The following is an 18,417-nucleotide window of genomic DNA, read 5'->3' as shown; positions in this document are numbered from 1 at the left end:
ATCATTTTACAGATAAGAGAAACAAAAGAAATGATAAAATCTGCTCCTGAACACATTTCTTCAAGAGTGCCACGCTCTGCAAATTCAGTTGCAACTAACTCCGGGCGCGCTCCCCGCGCTCTTCCTCTCGACGCTTATGGCGCTTGCGCGCGGGCCCGGGTGACCGCCGGCTGCCCCCGCCGCCGCCCGCCCGGCGTAGCGGGGTCACGTGCTGGCACGGGGCGGGGCCCGCGCGGGGACGCCTGCGCGCCACGGGCTGACCAAGCCGAGCTTACCCTGCGGAGCCGGCGCTGGATCCCGCGGCCGCTGCCTCGTCTTCTGTCGGCTCCGCCGCCAGCCGGGGCTCGGGCCCGGGCCCGGGCCCCCGGGACATGGCCGTCCGGAGTGCGCAGGGTGACGGTCCCACCTCCAGCCGCTGGGACGGCGGCGCGGGGAAGGCAGGTACGGAAGCCGGCCGGGGCGCCGAGGAGCGGCCTGCGAGGACGGCCTGAGGGACAGGGGCAGCCCGAGGGTCAGGGGACAGCTGCCGGAGGAGGGGGCCGGGGGACCCGGGGCGACCGCGCGGGGTGCGAGAGAGGAAAAGGCTGAAGACCCGGGTCACGTCTGAAGTGGAAGAGAGCCTGGAATTGGGGGTCAGCGGATGCTGAGGGGACCGGAGGAACCCTGGCTGCAGACCCGCGCCCCCAGTGGGAAGGACGGGGCGGGCGGGGGCCCCGCGTCCCACCTCGTCGCATCTGGAGAGGAGAATTGGGTCTCCCTGAGAACCGAGGCCAAGCCTCGCCCCCGACCGAGACTGTCCGGCCACGTCCGCAGGCTCCGGGGGCCGCCTCCCTAGTGGTCAGGCCGGTTTCCCAAACTTCATTCATCGGTCGCAGTCTGGAGTGACGCGGTGTCCGTGGACCACATATTTCTTTTAATTACCACGAAATTCACCCTTTAAAGTGTACAGTTCAGTGGTTCTTAGTACATTTTTACAAGGTGGGGCAACCATCGCACTGTCTTAATTCCAGAGCATTTCTAATGCCAAAAAGAAAGGCCATCATTCCCCAGGCCCCATTCTCCACAGCTCCTGGCAACCACCAATCTACTCTGTCTCATCCTGTGCCACCTATTTTAATGTTTAATTGTGTAAAAAGCGAGTCTCTCTATTTTTTTATACTGTCTTATACTAATTTCCATGAAATCATGGTTTCGTTGTGCGCTATGTTTTCAAATACGTTTTACATACAGTTAATAAATGGAGAAGACTAAGGTAACTTTCCCACTTTTCCATCCTCTGGTGGGTGGTGCCCATAATAGAACCAACCACATATTCAACCCACGTTTTGATGAAGCACCCGGTTATTCGCATTTTGTTTTTCTGGGTTCATTTTGTTATTGCCCTTTTCTCCTATTCTAATGCTGCAGGGAAATGGAGCTCATTCCTCGTATTACTCCTCTAGGCCCTTTGGCCTTGTAACCCTTTGCTGGTGTTTGTATAACATCTGTCCTCATGGCATAATAGTCATTGCCTCAAGTGGTATGGGTCTTGTGACCTGATGTAGTGCAGCTGTGCCTAGGTTGCGAGACTTTATCCTTGTTTCCTTGATTTTGCTTCTTTGGATAAGTGGGAGGAATTTAGAGATGAGAGGTGTTTGTGTTTTTGTTTTTGTTTTGTTTTTAATCATATAGGGGAATTGACAAAGTTACTAATACTATTAACTCTCTTTTGTAGAGGTTATGATTAGATTGGTTTACTCTCTAGAATATTCTTCTCCATCTTGGGGTAGTCTTTCTTCATATGTGCTTGTCTTTATTTTTCAGGTAGTTAATGAATCTCTGCTAATTTGGGTACTGTTTGTTGAAACTAATTAGTACCTCCAAAAACAGAGTTTCTTTTATTTTGTTTTTAATAGGAACCTTACTCAGAATAAGGTAAGGTTTTCCTCTCCCACTGTATTTCTCTGGTACAGATATGAAGTTCAGGCATACATTTTTTTTTCAAGCATAAATTTTAAAGTTAATTTCCAATGTCAATATCAGGAGTTCAAGGGGTGGAGCAGGGGGTGTCTGTCTGGGAGGATCTCTTTCTGACTTGCTCTTTCATTGTTTTGATTAAGGCTAGCACTGCCTATTTAAGTTCAACTTCTGTTTAAAGTCTGTAAAGCTTTCTTGACATGCAAGCTTAAACCAAATAATCATTATGGAATTTTATTCTTGCACATAAGATTCATTTATTAAGCGTGTAGATCATTTACCTGATCTAAGTCACTGATATGTATTTTGCTGATCTGGAAAAACTTTTAGAGGAAGCATAGCTAGTGCTCATTTTTAGCCATTGTCCTTTCCTGTGTATTAAGTTCCCCAAGCCAGATGCTTTTGAAGATACCTGTTGCTCTAAGGAAGCAGAAATCTCTACCTGAGTTTGAGACAATAACAGACTCAGCCATCTTTATCTGAGTTGTTAAGAACTACTGTTTCAGTGCTCCTTATTTAAATGATCATTTTAATGGAGAGCAGGCCAAGTAGTACCAATGTCATTACTTTTTCCTTTGTTGAATGAATTACTTTTCAGGCAGCAGGGATTTATTTATAGCAGTGTCTTACATTTTGCAGCCAGCTCTAGAATAGTCATTTCATTCTGTCGTGGTTATGAAAGCCAAGACCTTTATTATAAAGAAATTTGGAAGATAACAGCTTTGGAATATATAATACATCTCCCTTATAAGTGGAGCAATTTAAAAATTGGAGAAGAAAGGACTCAAGGGGATTTGAAAATGTGGGCTTTTATCCCAAGCCCAAATATCGCATTCTCCAGTCCAGAAATGTGTCCTACCCCAAAATCCATATGTAAAATTTATCTTAAAATAGTTAGACATTAATTTTAACCTTTTTCCAAACATCCCAAGAATAGCTCTGACTTTCCTCTTTCTGAGGTGAAGAGGATATGACGTGTAAATTAGTTGTTCATTTGAGACTCTGCAGAACCTCTTCTCCCTCATTGTGTAGTCTAGCAGTTGAACTCATCACTATGTAATTTATACATCTTGAGCTCACTTGAGTTTGCTGTTTTCTCCTCCCTTTTTATGTCACAGTCAAAGCCTGTATGTACGTTAGGTGCAATGAAATATTTGTCTGTGGGTGTGGCACATGTAGGAGTGCCTTCTTCATCTGCCACTAACATTTAATTGCTAGAATATGGGATTGAGAAAGGCGATATTGGGGTCTGAACAGAAAGCCAGTAAAATCCACAATTGAGCAGCATTCTACTCTGGGAATCACCAATAGCTTTAGAAAAAGGTCAAAGTGCCTACAAATCTATGTAGAGTTTTCTGGTGTGGATATTCTTAACGGTAATATGGGGAAAATAATGCCATTTACTATAGGCCAGTTTTTCCAGAGGAACAATAGCTAAGCTAAATTATTTGTTCTATTCCGCTCGTATGTGTTGAGTTCCCACAGAGCATCAGAATCAAGATGATAGTAGTAAATTTTGAAATGCAGGATTTAAGTAGAATCCAAACAGAGTTTTTAGAGAAATAAGTATTGGAGCTGTGGTTTGGGTTCAGAATTAGTTAAAATTTTGGCATATTATTTACCAAAACCTACTGGAAATCCAGCTGATTGCAAACAGTTTTATTTCCTCCAAGATATAAACAGTGGTTTTCCTTTTCCCCCAGATTGCTGAATAGCTTAAGTGGAAAGAGGGGTAGGGTGGATATATGTCTTAAAAAATTGAGGAAAATTTTCCATACTCTTAGAAAATAGGTTAACAAGGTTTCTAAATGTCAGCTACCTCAGTAAATATTTCGTATTACCATTTAAGTGTTCTTAATTTATGATGTGTAGAAAGTACAAGAACACTCTAAGTTAAAATTTTTTAATATCTGATTTTTTTCTTTGTTGGAAATTAATTCAATTCCTGCTCATATTTTGTCTCAGCCTATGTTGTTATATAAAGTCTTTTCTGTTTTCTGTGTCTCAGTGATCCCTCTTTGGAAACATACAGCCTTCTCTTCCAAAGGATGGCCCTTTGACCCAAAGTAAAATCCCTCCCTGTCTTCCCCTTCAGTGGAGGATAAATCCAGTCCAGACTCTTCGATTAGCTGCATTTACTGCAGTCCTTCCAGCTTCTCTTCCTTTACCTAACACTTTAGCCTCTTGGAATTTTTCTGTTTTCAGGGCATGATGTTTCTTTCATGTGACAGGGTCTTTGCACGTACTCTCTGGAATGCTCTCCCTTCAGCGCGCTCTTCCATGTGCAAACTTTTCTTTAAGGAAGTACCACAATATATTCTTGGTGAAGCCTTTCCTGATTGCCTCAGAAGTAGTTATTCTTTCCTCTGGGTTTTCATGATTCTTCATGGTTCTATTATATCATGTATAATAATTATGTCGCTCCCTACTGTGAGCCTCTCAAGGGCTGGGAGAGAGTCATATTCATGTTTTTATCCCAGTATGGTGCTTACTACAAGTAGTTGCTCATTAAATGATCGACTGATAAGTGAATGGATAGATCAATGGACAGATGGATGGATGGTAAGCACTTTGTAAATAAACATTTGACTAGTTAGGTGCTGTGCTGACAGGAAATTGGGACTTGATTTTTCATGATTTCTAGGTAGAGTAACCATTTAATTTAGCATCCAACCTGGGACATTTTTGAGAGTGCAGATGGGAGGAGGGGTTTTCTATGAACAGTTATGCCAGGACTATAGGTGTAAACCAGAAATCTCTCAGACAAACTGGAACAGATGGTCCCCTACTAGGTCACCAAGGAAAATAACAGTCTAGCCAGGAGAACAGGTTTACCGGGGTGAAAAAGCACCTGGTCCTGTCTGCACCTCCAATTGCATGTTAACTCCAAACCAGTTGGTGCCTCTGTTTATATGGTTTATGTCACAGTTCTCATAGATAGGTAACCAGGGCCATTAGTACCAACTTTCATTTGCGTTAATAATGTGCAGCTTTATCATGGAAACAATTTGTAGACTGTTGTCTCAGAATAGAACAGTACTGAGGAAAGCTGCTTAGTGTCTATTCTAAAACAGACATCTACCTTCTGATGTTAGTTCCTTCTAAAGCCTAACCTACTTCCACTGTAATTCCTCTCTAAAGCCTAACCTACCTTCCAGTGTTATCTTCCACTTTACATTAACTCCAGTGCCCTGCGCCTAGTATATGCTACATAAATATTTATTATTATTATTTTTTAAAATATTTATTTATTTTGGCTGCTCCGGGTCTTAGTTGCAGCACACGGGATCTTCATTGCAGCATGCGGGATCTTTAGTTGAGGCATGCGGGCTCTTTTAGTTGTAGCATGCGGGCTTCTTAGTTGTGGCATGAGTACTCTTAGTTGCAGCATGCATGCAGGATCTAGTTCCCCGACCAGGGATTGAACCCCACCCCCCTGCATTGGGAGCATGGAGCCTTACCCACTGGACCACCAGGGAAGTCCCCATAAATATTTTTTAATGAGTTCATTTACTGTTAAATGAAAGGGCCTGTGTTTCTGTCTCCACGCCTTTCTTCTGCTCTCCTCCCAGCCTCTCAGAATCCTCCCCTTTCTTTTTAAATTGCACTCTTCAGTAATGCCTTCTCAGATTAGCCTGACCCACAGCTGTCTGAACTCTTGGTGTCTGCACATACCTTTTTTGGGCAATTATAGTGCACTGCTTTGTGACATCTCTTTGGTGTTGTCTAGTTTAACTTTTCTTGTGTTTGTTGTTCCTAAAATCAGCCATTCTGTGTGAAAACTCTGACAGCCTATTATTACCCCATTATTTTAAATAGAAAAATTATAATATGATGCACATTAACCACAAACTCTCAACCAGTCTCCTAAAAAAGTAATTTAAACACAGCAAAATGCCTGTGTATAAATAAGAGACTAGCACATAAGGATATAAGATGCTTAAAACAGTACTTCCTGGTCATCAGTAATTAATATGGTTCTTGAGAAACCGTTGCTTTGTATGCAGTATCATGCCTCTCTTACCGCTAGCCACACTGGAGGCCCAAGTATACCCTTTGACATTCTACTTTTGAAAATATCTCCATGTGATTCTGATGCTTTACCAGTTGTGTTAGTGTGTAACCAGAGACTTTTTCCACGTGTGGTTTTGTTTAAAAAAGTAATATTGAGGACTTCCCTGGTGGCGCAGTGGTTAAGAATCCGCCTGCCAATGCAGGGGACATGGGTTCGAGCCCTGGTCTGGGAAGATCCCACATGCTGTGGAGCAACTAAGCCCGTGCGCCACAACTACTGAGCCCATGTGCCACAACTACTGAAGCCCACGCGCCAGAGCCCATTCTCTGCAACAAGAGAAGCCACTGCAATGAGAAGCCCACACACCGCAATGAAGAGTAGCCCCCGTTCTCCACAACTAGAGAAAGCCCGTGGGCAGCAACGAAGATCCAACGCAGCCAAAAATAAATAAATAAATTTATTTTAAAAAGAGAGAGAGATATGTATGCTCTGTAAAGTTTAGTATTAAGAAAGCACAATTATTCTATTAGGAAAAACTGTTAGATATATCTGAATGTACTGAGCATTTATTATAATTGTAAGTCCTTTTTTGTTACTTATATGGCATATCTTCTTAGTGTTTTGCACACTATGTGCTAGTGGAATATCGGTAGATTTGACTTTAAATATACCTACCTTACCTCAAACCAAGTAAGGAGATTGAGCCCTGAAGAGAAAATGTACAAATGCTGAATATGTGCCTAATGCCCTTTTCCCTTCTGTTTTGCAGACTTTAATGCCAAAAGGAAAAAGAAAGTGGCAGAGATCTACCAGGCTCTGAACAGTGATCCCACTGATGTGGCTGCCCTTAGACGTATGGCTATCAGTGAAGGAGGGCTCCTGACTGATGAGATCAGGCAGAAAGTGTGGCCCAAGCTCCTCAATGTCAACACCAATGATCCATCTCCTATATCAGGTAATTAGGGGGAGGTGCTGTGAAGGGGAGCTTGTCTAGGAGGCAGGGAAAAAGAATGCCAGGGTCGGGCTTCCCTGGTGGCGCAGTGGTTGAGAATCTGCCTGCTAATGCAGGGGACACGGGTTCGAGCCCTGGTCTGGGAAGATCCCACATGCCGCGGAGCAACTAGGCCCGTGAGCCACAACTACTGAGCCTGCGCATCTAGAGCCTGTGCTCTGCAACAAGAGAGGCCGCGATAGTGACAGGCCCGCGCACCGCGATGAAGAGTGGCCCCCGCTTGCCGCAACTGGAGAAAGCCCTCGCACAGAAACGAAGACCCAACACAGCCAAAAATAAATAAATAAATTTAAAAAAAAAAAATGTATATTCTGGGAATTCTCTGGTGGTCCAGTGGTTAGGACTCCATGCTTTCACTGTCGAGGGCCCGGGTTCGATCCCTGGTCAGAGAACTAAGATCCCACAAGCCGCACGGCATGACCAAGAAACAAACAAACAAAAATGTATATTCCAGTTTACATTCACTTAGAAGTGGGTTGTAGGAATATGTATTTTAACAAGAATCCCACCTAATTCTGACGCACATGGACTGCATTTTGAGAAACATGGGGCTATGGGAAGAGATAATACCTCTACGGTCCTTATAAAAACAAAAAAACTTTTTATGAGGAAATACTAAGACCATTTTGAATTCTGAAATTCTGTAATTCTATGAAAAACTGTTACAGTTGGCCCCTCCAAGTCCAAGGATTCAACCAACCATGGATCAAATATATTCTGGAAAAAAAAACCTCCAGAAATTTCCAAAAGCAAAACTTGAATTTGCTGTGCTCTCCAACTATTTACATAGCATTTACATTGTATTAGGTTTTTAAAAAAAATTTATATTTTATTTATTTATTTTTGGCCACGTTGGGTCTTCGTTGCTGCGCACGGGCTTTCTCTAGTTGCTGCTAGCAGGGACTACTCTTTGCTGTGGTGTGCGTGCTTCTCATTGCAGTGGCTTCTCTTGTTGCGGAGAATGGGCTCTAGGCGCATGGGCTTCAGTAGTTGTGGCGCGTGGGCTCAGTAGTTGTGGCTCGCGGGCTCTAGAGCGCAGGCTCAGTAGTTGTGGCACACGGGCTTAGTTGCTCCATGGCATGTGGGATCTTCCTGGACCAGGGATCAAACCTATGTCCCCTGCATTGCCAGGCAGATTCTTAATCACTGTGCCACCAGGGAAGTCCTGTATTAGGTTTTATAAGTAATCTAGAGGTGATTTAAAATATACAGGAGTTGTAAAACAACTATACCCCAATAAAAAAAAATAATAAAAAAATAAATAAAAAAGTATATGGGAGGATGTGCATGGGTTATATGCAAATGTTACACCACTTAATACATGGGACTTGAGCCTCTGTGGATTTTGGTATCCTTGGGGGTCCTGGAACCAATCCGCCTCGAATACCAAGGGGCAACTGTACTTATTTGCAAGGCCTGTGTAGTTAAAAAAAAAAAAAAAAGTTCCTTAGAATACAGTGCAAAATACAAAAGAAAGTACAGCAAAACAGTGAATCCACTTTGTCATTTATTCACTCCACAAAAATTTATTGCTTTCCTGCTGTGTTTGGCAAAAGTCCAGGTGCTGGGGATTCTTTCATTCATTTGGCAAGTACTAATTGTGCTCCTAATGTGTGCCAGGTACTAGAGTTGATTAAAACAGCCTCTGCTGATAAAAAGTTCACAGTGTTGTGGTACAGCCGAGTAGATGGTTTTTTTGTTTGTTTTATTTTTTAGTATACCTATTTATTTTATGTTTTTTAATTAATTTATTTATTTATGGCTGCGTCAGGTCTTAGTTGCGGCATGCAGGATCTTTTTTTGCAGCGCTGGTTTCTTCTTCATTGCATCACGCAGGCTCTGTTTCAGCGTGCAGCCCTCCCTCTAGTTGTGGCGTGCAGGTTTTCTCACTCTAGTTGTGGCACGTGGGCTCCAGAGGGCGAGGGCTCTGTAGTTTGTGGCACTCGGGCTCCCTAGTTGAGGCGCGCGGGCTCAGTAGTTGTGGCGCATGGGCTTAGTTGCCCCACAGCATGTGGGATCTTAGTTCCCCGACCAGGGATCAAACCCACATCCCCTGCACTGGAAGGCGGATTCTTTAACACTGGACCACCAGGGAAGTCCCTGAGTAGATGTTTTAAGTTGCCCCTTGTTATTATCTTTGGAACCGGGCTGCCTCAGAGCAGTGATCTTTTTGTTGGAAGGAAAAGGCATTGCTATATTCACACTCTAAATCCTGAAATGGTGTTCCGTGAGATTCCAAATTTCCCATATCTTTATAAGATGAAGTCTGTGTATGCGGAAGTATTGTACAGGCTCCTCTAGTAAGTTTTGATTTCGGTTATGAAGGAAATGTACACTTTTATATATATAACAGCTAGAGACTGCCTCCTTACTTTCAGTTGGGCTTAACAACTGAACACAAGTACTATCTCCTGTTTGCAGTGTCTTAGTTTTAGAATTGCAGGGTCAAGAGAGGTTAGGTTCTTTTTTATGTGAGTTTATCTTAATACTCCTTTCTGAACAGCTCAGTGTTCCCTAGACTTTACAGATGTTAGAGTTTTTCCAGTGGTCTGTGGTTTCCACATTCATGATCTTATTTGATCCTTACAGTAATCTGAGAGGTACATATGGAAGGGAGTAATCCCCAGTTTATAGATGTGGACTTTGAAATTCAGAGCAATTCCCGGTGACACACAGTAGCAGCCTGCATGCAGCTCCTGGCCTCCTGACTTCTCCTCTGCGGCTCTTTGCACTCTGCAGCCTCCTGGATAATCTGTGTTCCCTCCTCTTATGGTCATCATGCCTTGCGTGAAACAGCGTGTTTGGAACTAAAACAGGGATTCCTCTCCAAATGTTGTATCTTGAGTCATGTCCCCTTCAAGAAAAGCCCGAGTATGTCTTTCAGGCCTTTTATGTCATGCCAGGATGTTTTGCTCCTGATGTGGCTTCCCAGACATTCTTGCAATAACATGTTCTTTTTCCTTCAATAGGGAACGACCTACGACAGATGAGCAAGGACTACCAACAAGTGCTTCTGGATGTCAGGCGGTCTTTAAGGCGGTTCCCTCCTGGTGAGACACGCCCTTGGTCTTCCTGGGTGGGGGGTGGCGGGGTGGCTTCTGTCCCAGTTGCACTTACTTTCCTGTGTTGGTGCTTGCTTGTCCCAGGAAGTTTCCATCCCAGCACAGAGCGTGACCACATGCAGGACCCTACCTCCTCAGGGACCCATTGTGCTCCCAATCTGCCGTGTCATTCTTTCACTGTCTCAGTCAGTTCAGAACCCCACTGTGAAGGCCTGAGCCTAAAATAATGTCTTTTGGCCTAGAGGTGGTGAATGAGAGAAGAGGGTTTTTCCCCCCTTCAGAGCCTTAGAGGAGACTTTATAGGGATTGCTAGAGCCATCAGTCTGGCTTTAAAGAGCAGATTGGTTTGGAAGTGGTCACTATAATAAGAACTATTAATATCTTCATTTATAAATAGCGGTATCTTGAATATACATATATTGGGGCCCTTGGACTGGAAGGAAGGCCAATCACTACATGTTTAAAGAGTCTGTTCCTAAAATTGTCTCCCCATTCCCAGGAATAATGAGAAGAATGACCATTGTCTCCACTTTCACAGTGAAGGAAACTGGCCAGCAAACCTCATCTATTTCTCTTCCTTTGGCAACTCCACCTTAGGTCCATGAAGAGAGGAGAATTGCTAGAGGGAACAAGAGCCTCTAAACCCATTTTCTCACTCTTCTGAACCCATGCTCTGGCATTGGATTTTGTCTGTTAAAGGGCCTCTTTCCTGCTTGCACCCTTGGTTCCTGGAAAGGCTCTTTGATTCCTTTGTAGCCAGTAGCCTGCCGTCTTGGTTTTGATAAACACATATGCCTATGGTCCATTCGCCTTTTCCTATCCTGCTGGGCTTGAGGAGACCACATAGGACAGATGCATTCCATATTTTTCCCTAGGTAACCTGTTTTCCCTCTGAGCCCTTTATTCCTCTTCCATTTATGTGACATCAGTCTATGATATTATTCTTGTAGGCTGAGCTTTCCATATGGTTTCATATTTTTTTACATTCACATTCTTCTGAGCTTAGCTGACCTCTTTTATACTGAAAGTTCAAATAAGGTTTACTTTTTTTCTCTCACTACTTTCATTACTTTACCTATCCATAGTAGTTGGTTTACTCCATGTTCTTTTTTATCTTTTAGAGTATGCCTTTTTGAGAAGGAGTGGGTAAAAATGGGCAAGAGGTGAGCTTCACTCTCACCTAAAAACCTTTGTTCAGTTTAGTCTGGGCTCTTGCATTAGCTGTTTTCTCTCATAAGATCTGTTTTTGACTGGAAAACCTAATGGTGTAGGAAAGCTGTGCTGTGTGCCGTTCTTCTAAAACAGGTCATGAGGCCAAGGGTTGGCATTTTTATACTAAAAGCCAGATGAGCTGCGGAGCCACACTGACCACTGCCAGAACTAGGTGCATGCGCTGAAAGATCTCCCGAGACAGTCTCTTCTGTTTCCAGCTGCATCTTTGGATCAAGGAGATCAGTACTTCCTGTGATATTTAGTTTGTTTCTGAGGGGAACATGCATCTCGTACATTTTTTGTTTTTATATAATTTCATACCTACAGAAAAGTTGCAAAAATAGGACAAGGAATTCCCCAGGTGGCTTTTACACAGATTTTCTTATATATCAACCTTTTACTATATTTACCTTAGTATTGCTTTCTCTCTCTCCTTTGTGGTACACACACGCAAATTTTTTTCTGAACTATTAAGAATAAATTACACACATGGTGCCCCTTTATCCCTAAATATTTCAGGGTATATTTTTTTAAAACACGGCTCTTATTACATAATCACACTTAAAATCAGTAACACATTGACAGTATTTACTGCTGTCTAATACAGATTTTTTTCAGATTTCACCATTTATTCCAATAATGTTCTTTATAGGAAAAGGAGATACAAATTCATGCATTTTCCATTCAGTCTTCATATCTCTTTAGCTTCCTTTATTCTGGAATAGTTCCTTTGTATTTTATGACAGGCCAGTTATTTTATAAAATCTCCCTCAGTTTGGGTTTATCTGGTGTTTCCTCCTTTTAAGATTCAGGTGATGGGGCTTCCCTGGTGGCGCAGTGGTTGAGGGTCTGCCTGCTAATGCAGGGGACACGGGTTCGAGCCCTGGTCTGGGAGGATCCCACATGCCGCGGAGCGGCTGGGCCTGTGGGCCACAACTACTGAGCCTGCGCGTCTGGAGCCTGTGCTCCGCAACAAGAGAGGCCGCGATAGTGAGAAGCCCGCGCACCGTGATGAAGAGTGGTCCCCGCTTGCCACAACTAGAGGAAGCCCTCGCATAGAAACGAAGACCCAACACAGCCAAAAATAAATAAATAAATTAATTAATTAATTAATTAAAAAAAAAAAAAGATTCAGGTGATGAAGTCTTGATAGGAATTCCACTGAAGTGGTGCTGAGTTTTCCCTGCAGCACGTCAGGAGGCACGTGCTGTCCACTAGTCACACTACTGGCAGCATGACCTGTGGTGACTTGGGTTTTAAGATGGTGTTGGTTGGGTTCCCCCACTGTAAGGTAGCCAGTCTGTGGCTCTATCCTACATGTCAGGCAGTATCAACAGTGTGTGGATCTTGATGTGTTGCCAAATTGTTGTAATTAATTTTCTTTTATTAAACACTTTCTCTGCTAATCCACTGCTGACCATCTTCCTAACCTCTGTGTTACTAGGCTGCTTGCCATGTTCAAGTGCATCTCCCCTGCCCTCCCCTCCCCAGGCATGCCAGAAGAACAGAGAGAAGGGCTCCAGGAAGAACTGATCGACATCATCCTCCTCATCTTGGAGCGCAACCCTCAGCTGCACTACTACCAGGGCTACCACGACATCGTGGTCACATTTTTGCTGGTGGTAGGCGAGAAGCTGGCAACATCCCTGGTAGAAAAATTGTCTACCCATCACCTCAGGTACCAGCACAAAGGAGCATAAGAGGATGGGTATCACTCCTCAAGTCCCCCTGGGGATAACTCCTCAGCCCATTTCCTAGTCAGTGTTTTCAATGGTTTGAACCCCACTCCACCCTACTGCCCCCAAACCCTGATCCCAGTATTTGGTCTGACCAAGCTCATTGAATTGTCTCCTTCTAGGGATTTCATGGATCCAACAATGGACAACACCAAGCATATATTAAACTATCTGATGCCCATCATTGACCAGGTGAATCCAGAACTCCATGACTTCATGCAGAGGTATATATGTGTCTACATATATGTGTGTACATACACACACACCCCTCTTCAGCTTTCTCCTAGCCTTTGTTTATTCTTCACAAGTCTAGCTCAATTGCATCATCATCTTAGGTTGATTAGTGTTAAGTTCTTCCGAGTTGTCCTTTCCAGTTATCAGCCATCTGGATAATTCAGTTCTGTACACAGTCTTGGAACACTTTTTGGGTGCTGTGCTTTTTGGGGGATAGAAGAGATGTCACAGCCCATGCCCTTGAGGAGTTTACATCTAGTGGAGGGAGGTGGACAAGGTAAGTACGCCAAGGTAGACTTTGAGGTTATTGCTGCAACAGAAGTACAGAGTTCTATAGGATCCAGAGGCGAGAAAGACAAGGCCACCTGTGGGTTGTTTTATTCACCACATACCAAGGAGAAGAAATACTTCTTTGCAGTTCTCGTATGATTTTTCTCTTCTGTTTAGTTGGAAATGTGTCCTTGGCCAATGCCTGCCTCTCTTTAAAAAAGAAAAAAAAAAAGGCTGTGTCTTAAGGTGTTACAGTCACCTCATGTTAACTGTAAAATTAATACAGTTGTGTTTTCAAGCCTGAGAATATGTGCCTGTGCCCCCCCAAAGGATGGACTTTCTCAGAAGGAAAATGGTGGTGTAGTTCTCTGAAAACAGCTAATTCTTGTTGCTGTAGTTGATGTTTGTTGGCCATTAGGAGAGCACCCAGGGAGATAAGGCCACCAGGACCCTACTGTGGTATTAGTGTCATGATGTTGGGTATATTGTAAGGACTTTCTGTGTTGTGAGGAGAAGATGCTGAATTTGTAGGCGGCTGAAATTTCCAGAAAGCATGTTTCTCAAATGCTTTCTTCACACAGCACTGAGGACAAAATAGGCCCAGGGAGGGGGAAGGGATGACTCGGGAGGGGGAAGGGAACCTAACATCTGGACTTCCTTGCTCCTAGTGCCGAGGTGGGGACCATCTTTGCGCTCAGCTGGCTCATCACCTGGTTTGGGCACGTCCTGTCTGACTTCAGGCACGTCGTGCGGTTATACGACTTCTTCCTGGCCTGCCACCCGCTGATGCCCATTTACTTTGCAGCTGTGGTAGGTACAGACCATGAGCCAGCAGCTTGGTGTGCATCCTCAAATCCAGCTTGATCATGTTCCCTAAAGGGAAACCTGGTGATTATGGAAAGATGCAAAAGACAGCACTTCCCGGGCTGGCGTCTCTGGACACTGTTCTGTGGAATGTTAGTGGGAGAGTCATGGGAGAAAAAAATGTTCTGTGTAACAATAAGTTTGGGAAATGCTAGTTAAACAGAGTTGTTAGATTTGTTTACTGCTTGATTCTTCTGAACCTTTAAAATGCTCATGTGCATTGTGAATTATCAGGGTTTCTGTTGACAACTGCTGGAGCTAGTACAACCCCAACTCCGGGTTTAAGAAAAGAAGTGTGGCATTATGATAGAAAGTTGAGATGGCTTTTAGTCGGGGTTGAGGGGCCCCAGTTATCAGAGGGGCCTGAACCATCAGGCGTGAGAGTGGAGGTGGGCACTCACAGCGCTCTTCATTGTCCTTGAAAGGGAGCAAGACCATTCTTTCTGCTGTTTTGAACCATTTCTTCTGTGCTGGAGCTAGGAATCTCCAGTAATCCTTCTTCTTTCCTTCCTCCTAAAAGAACCTCCTTCATTTAATTGGTCAGCCTTTCACGTCATGGGGCGGAAGTTTGCCTCAGCAGGAAGGGTTTGCCCAGTGGGAAAAGTGCTCAGATATGTACATCATTACTTCTAGATGAATACAAGAATTTGCTGAACTTTTGGGGTGATCCCTGTTTGGTACCAATTTAAATTCACCTCTAAGGAGAATGAAATGAAGTGGCCAAGGCCCTGTATGTTCTGGTCTCTGATGCAAGGCCTTGCTCCCCACAGATCGTGTTGTATCGAGAGCAGGAAGTCCTGGATTGTGACTGCGACATGGCCTCAGTCCACCACCTGTTGTCCCAGATCCCTCAGGACCTGCCCTATGAGACACTGATCAGTAGAGCAGGAGACCTCTTTGTTCAGTTTCCCCCGTCCGAACTTGCTCGGGAGGCAGCTGCCCAACAGCAAGCTGAGAAGTGAGTGGGGCCACGGCACCGGTTGAACAGGGGTGTTCGTTAGTGAGCAGAAATGATGGAAGACTGTCTGGCGGGGACGGGGCTGGGAGTGGTGTTTCCAGAGACCTATGCTTATGCTAGTGGAATCCCCACTTGAGACTTCAAGGGTCTTTATAAGAAGAGTTTTCTGAGCAATGGCTGTCTCTGCCCTCAGCCTATTTAATCTAGTTTTTTCCCTTCTTCTCTCATCCCATTCCCTTCTGTCTCCTTCTCCTCTGCAGAACGGCAGCCTCTACCTTCAAAGACTTTGAGCTGGCATCAGCCCAGCAGAGGCCTGACATGGTACTGCGGCAGCGGTTTCGGGGACTTCTGCGGCCTGAGGAGCGAACAAAAGATGTCCTGACCAAACCAAGGACCAACCGCTTTGTGAAGCTGGCAGTGATGGGACTGACGGTGGCACTTGGAGCAGCCGCTCTGGCTGTGGTGAAAAGTGCCCTGGAGTGGGCCCCAAAGTTTCAGCTGCAGCTGTTTCCCTAAATGCCTGAGAAGACACTTCCTCTTACATGACATCAAGGTCTCACCCTTCCATGGACAGATTGGGAGGGGGTGGAATTTCCTTTATTAAAAGGGTTTCTGTCAAGGGTTTTCTATTCCTGCACCCTTCCCCCAGTCCGTGGATGCCTTTGCTTCAGAGGCCAGTAGCAGAGCGTGCGTGACGCTGGGCACTCGGGTCCTGAGCACAGAACTCTTTCTCCCTCACAGTGGGCTTCTGAGTGGGCTCTCTGCTGCCTCCTCTTGTGTTGAGGGAAGTGGGTTTCTGCAGCTCCCAGCTGCCTTTGGAACCCGCTGGGCCTGGTCACTGGGGAGCATCTTGGCTGCTCGTAGTAAGCTGGACCACTGAATGCCCTCCTGGCAGCTCCTCCCATTCTGACTGCTTCAGCCAGACAAAGAAGGACGGAGCTGCTGCTAAAGAAGTCAGACCTTGGAATGAAGGCGAAGGGGCAGAGAAGGCCAGCCTGGGAGCAAGATTGGCCCCTTTTAAGAACAGCTCCATTAGCTGGTCAGAAATCTAAGAGACACATGTGAACTAGGTTACTAGGTAAATCCTACCTATTTTCAGCCTAGAAATCACTTGGGCATTTCCAGTCAAGCAGGAAGGAATGTTACGTTTTAGGGCGCAGACATAGGCTGGTTTTTGCCTGCCTTTTTTTTTTTTCCTCCTTGTTCTCTTCCACAAGCCACATGATGATGCATATAAAAGACACTTTTACTACTATTTTTAGAATTACATACACCCAACATGTAAAGTACCCGCACTTTTAAAGTAATAGTTCCTTCATGGAAAAAAAAAGTCGTTCTTAACAGAAGGATGAGCTTCTAAAACCCTGAAGTTTCCTTTCTACTCAATTATTTAACATTTCACTTTAGTCAGAGTTGCTGTTTGTAAGCAGCCCCACACTTCCGTAGTGCCCACTTCTTCTCCAGCTTCCCTTCCTTCCCTCCTGTTTTCCTCCCGTCACCCTTCTACTCCCAAATAGGCATCCACTCACAACCTTGGCTTTGTTTTTTGGGTTTGACTTACCTCCTCAACTGCTGGTCTCTCCTTCCTGGTAGGAAATGTCACTGGGAACTTGTCAGCACCCAGAAAGGGACAAACTGCATCCTGAAGCGTGTGGTGGGAGCCTGGGACAGCCAGCTTGAGGCTTCCTAAGGACTCTCCAGGTCTTAGAGAACAAGATGGATACTCACTTCCTCTGGTACAGCTTTTCCTGTAAGCGAAGCCAGGTTTGTTTTAGATTAACTGTGGCTTGAAAAAAAGTGCCTTTTGCTGCTTTGAAGAACTGGGGTGTATAGTATGAAGCAGCCATGTACTTTTATTTTCCTGGTCTGTTGCAGGCACTGTTCTCTCTTGGCAGGTGTTTTCTTAAACATGCCAGAAGCACTCCACCCCACCACACCCAGACCTCCACATCCTCCCCGTATGCCCACGGTGTGCAGAGTGGTTAGGAGAGGCATCTGTCTACACTGAGTTACACTAAGCACTTTACAACCAAAAAAAGCTCAAAGTGGCAGGTCATTCTCCATAGCAGGAGTCCCACCTGGGGTTAGCATGATGTGGAGGATGGATTAGTCTAGAAAGTGGTAGATTCATCAAGACAAAGGAAATTCTTCCAGGATCCAGATGATGTGAGAAGTTCCCAGTCTTCTCCCGCAACGAGTTTGTCCTCTTGTCATCTTTCCAAATGGGCAGCATCGGCCCCTCCTGCCACAAGCCCTTGGGCCTGTCTGTAAATACTGAAGGAATTGATGGGGAAGAGGAAAGGAGGTGCATGTGATCAGGGTCCCAAGGCCATGGCTTTTTGGATCCCAGGAAGCAGGTGGCATTGACTTTTGTGGCCTAGGAAGGAGAAAGTTCATTTGTTTTATAGCTTTTCTGACATCAGGATTATCCCCTGCCAATGAGAAGAAAGCAGCATCTTTTTACCTTCAAGTGGTTTACTATTCTGTAAGGAATATGTGTAAATATTTTGTACAGAGCCCTGTATGAAATAAACAGCCATATGTGGTTACTAATCTCTTCTGTCATTCTTTCCTTGTTGGAGTGGCTTTAGCTTTAGACATCTGGCCTTGATGCTCCCTCCCTTCCACCCCTGACCTGGAGATGTGCTGTATCTGTGGACTCCTGGTTGGCCTTGACTTGCCCGGAGAACTTGGACAGTACCTGCAGTCCTGTTTCTGTTTTTCCTGAGGCAAGAATCTACGTTGCCTGGGTTCACTGTTTCCTTGGCCCAGAGGGGAGACGTAAGGGGGCTGAAGGCTGAGCAGGCATCACTCGGCTCCCCGACCGTGTCCCACCACCATAGGCCAGCTGCCCGTGCTGTCCTTTGATTTGACTTGTGGAGGACACAGGGCTGGCCAGGACACCGCCCTGCCTCTGGGAACTCACCAGAGAACTGCATTGAAGGAGTAATTTGTTTTCAGTGGCAGTTTCATAGTTGATTGAATGTAAAGAGAATTTTGATAAATGGAAAACTGAAGGAAGGGTATGTGTGGTGAAATAAATATTTGGGTTTTGTCCCCACTTCCCCTGAAACCCTTAGAATTTTCTGAGTGATAGG

General features: G+C 44.8%; 1 protein-coding gene across 1 annotated transcript; it reads left to right on the top strand.

Moving 5' to 3' along the window:
• The first annotated feature begins 284 nt into the window (after positions 1-284).
• TBC1D20 (TBC1 domain family member 20) lies at positions 285-17,834 on the top strand. Its single transcript, XM_061208035.1, has 8 exons — positions 285-441; positions 6,741-6,926; positions 9,953-10,033; positions 12,749-12,935; positions 13,116-13,217; positions 14,166-14,307; positions 15,132-15,319; positions 15,580-17,834. The coding sequence occupies exons 1-8, from the start codon at positions 372-374 to the stop codon at positions 15,833-15,835; spliced, it is 1,212 nt and encodes a 403-aa protein (XP_061064018.1). The 5' UTR covers positions 285-371; the 3' UTR covers positions 15,836-17,834.
• Positions 17,835-18,417: the final 583 nt, after the last annotated feature.

Source organism: Eubalaena glacialis, chromosome 13, assembly GCF_028564815.1.
Source record: "Eubalaena glacialis isolate mEubGla1 chromosome 13, mEubGla1.1.hap2.+ XY, whole genome shotgun sequence".
NCBI classification, from domain to species: domain Eukaryota; kingdom Metazoa; phylum Chordata; class Mammalia; order Artiodactyla; family Balaenidae; genus Eubalaena; species Eubalaena glacialis.
The sequence above is the reverse complement of the archived record's forward strand: the minus strand, read 5'-3'. Positions and strand labels throughout refer to the sequence as shown.

Bases quoted from the DNA above. Each gene is read 5' to 3' on its own strand.
- TBC1D20 (XM_061208035.1), top strand. From the start codon at position 372: ATGGCCGTCCGGAGTGCGCAGGGTGACGGTCCCACCTCCAGCCGCTGG. The intron at 12,936-13,115 runs GTACCAGCACAA...GTCTCCTTCTAG, and splicing joins TTGTCTACCCATCACCTCAG to GGATTTCATGGATCCAACAA. The intron at 13,218-14,165 runs GTATATATGTGT...CCTTGCTCCTAG, and splicing joins CTCCATGACTTCATGCAGAG to TGCCGAGGTGGGGACCATCT.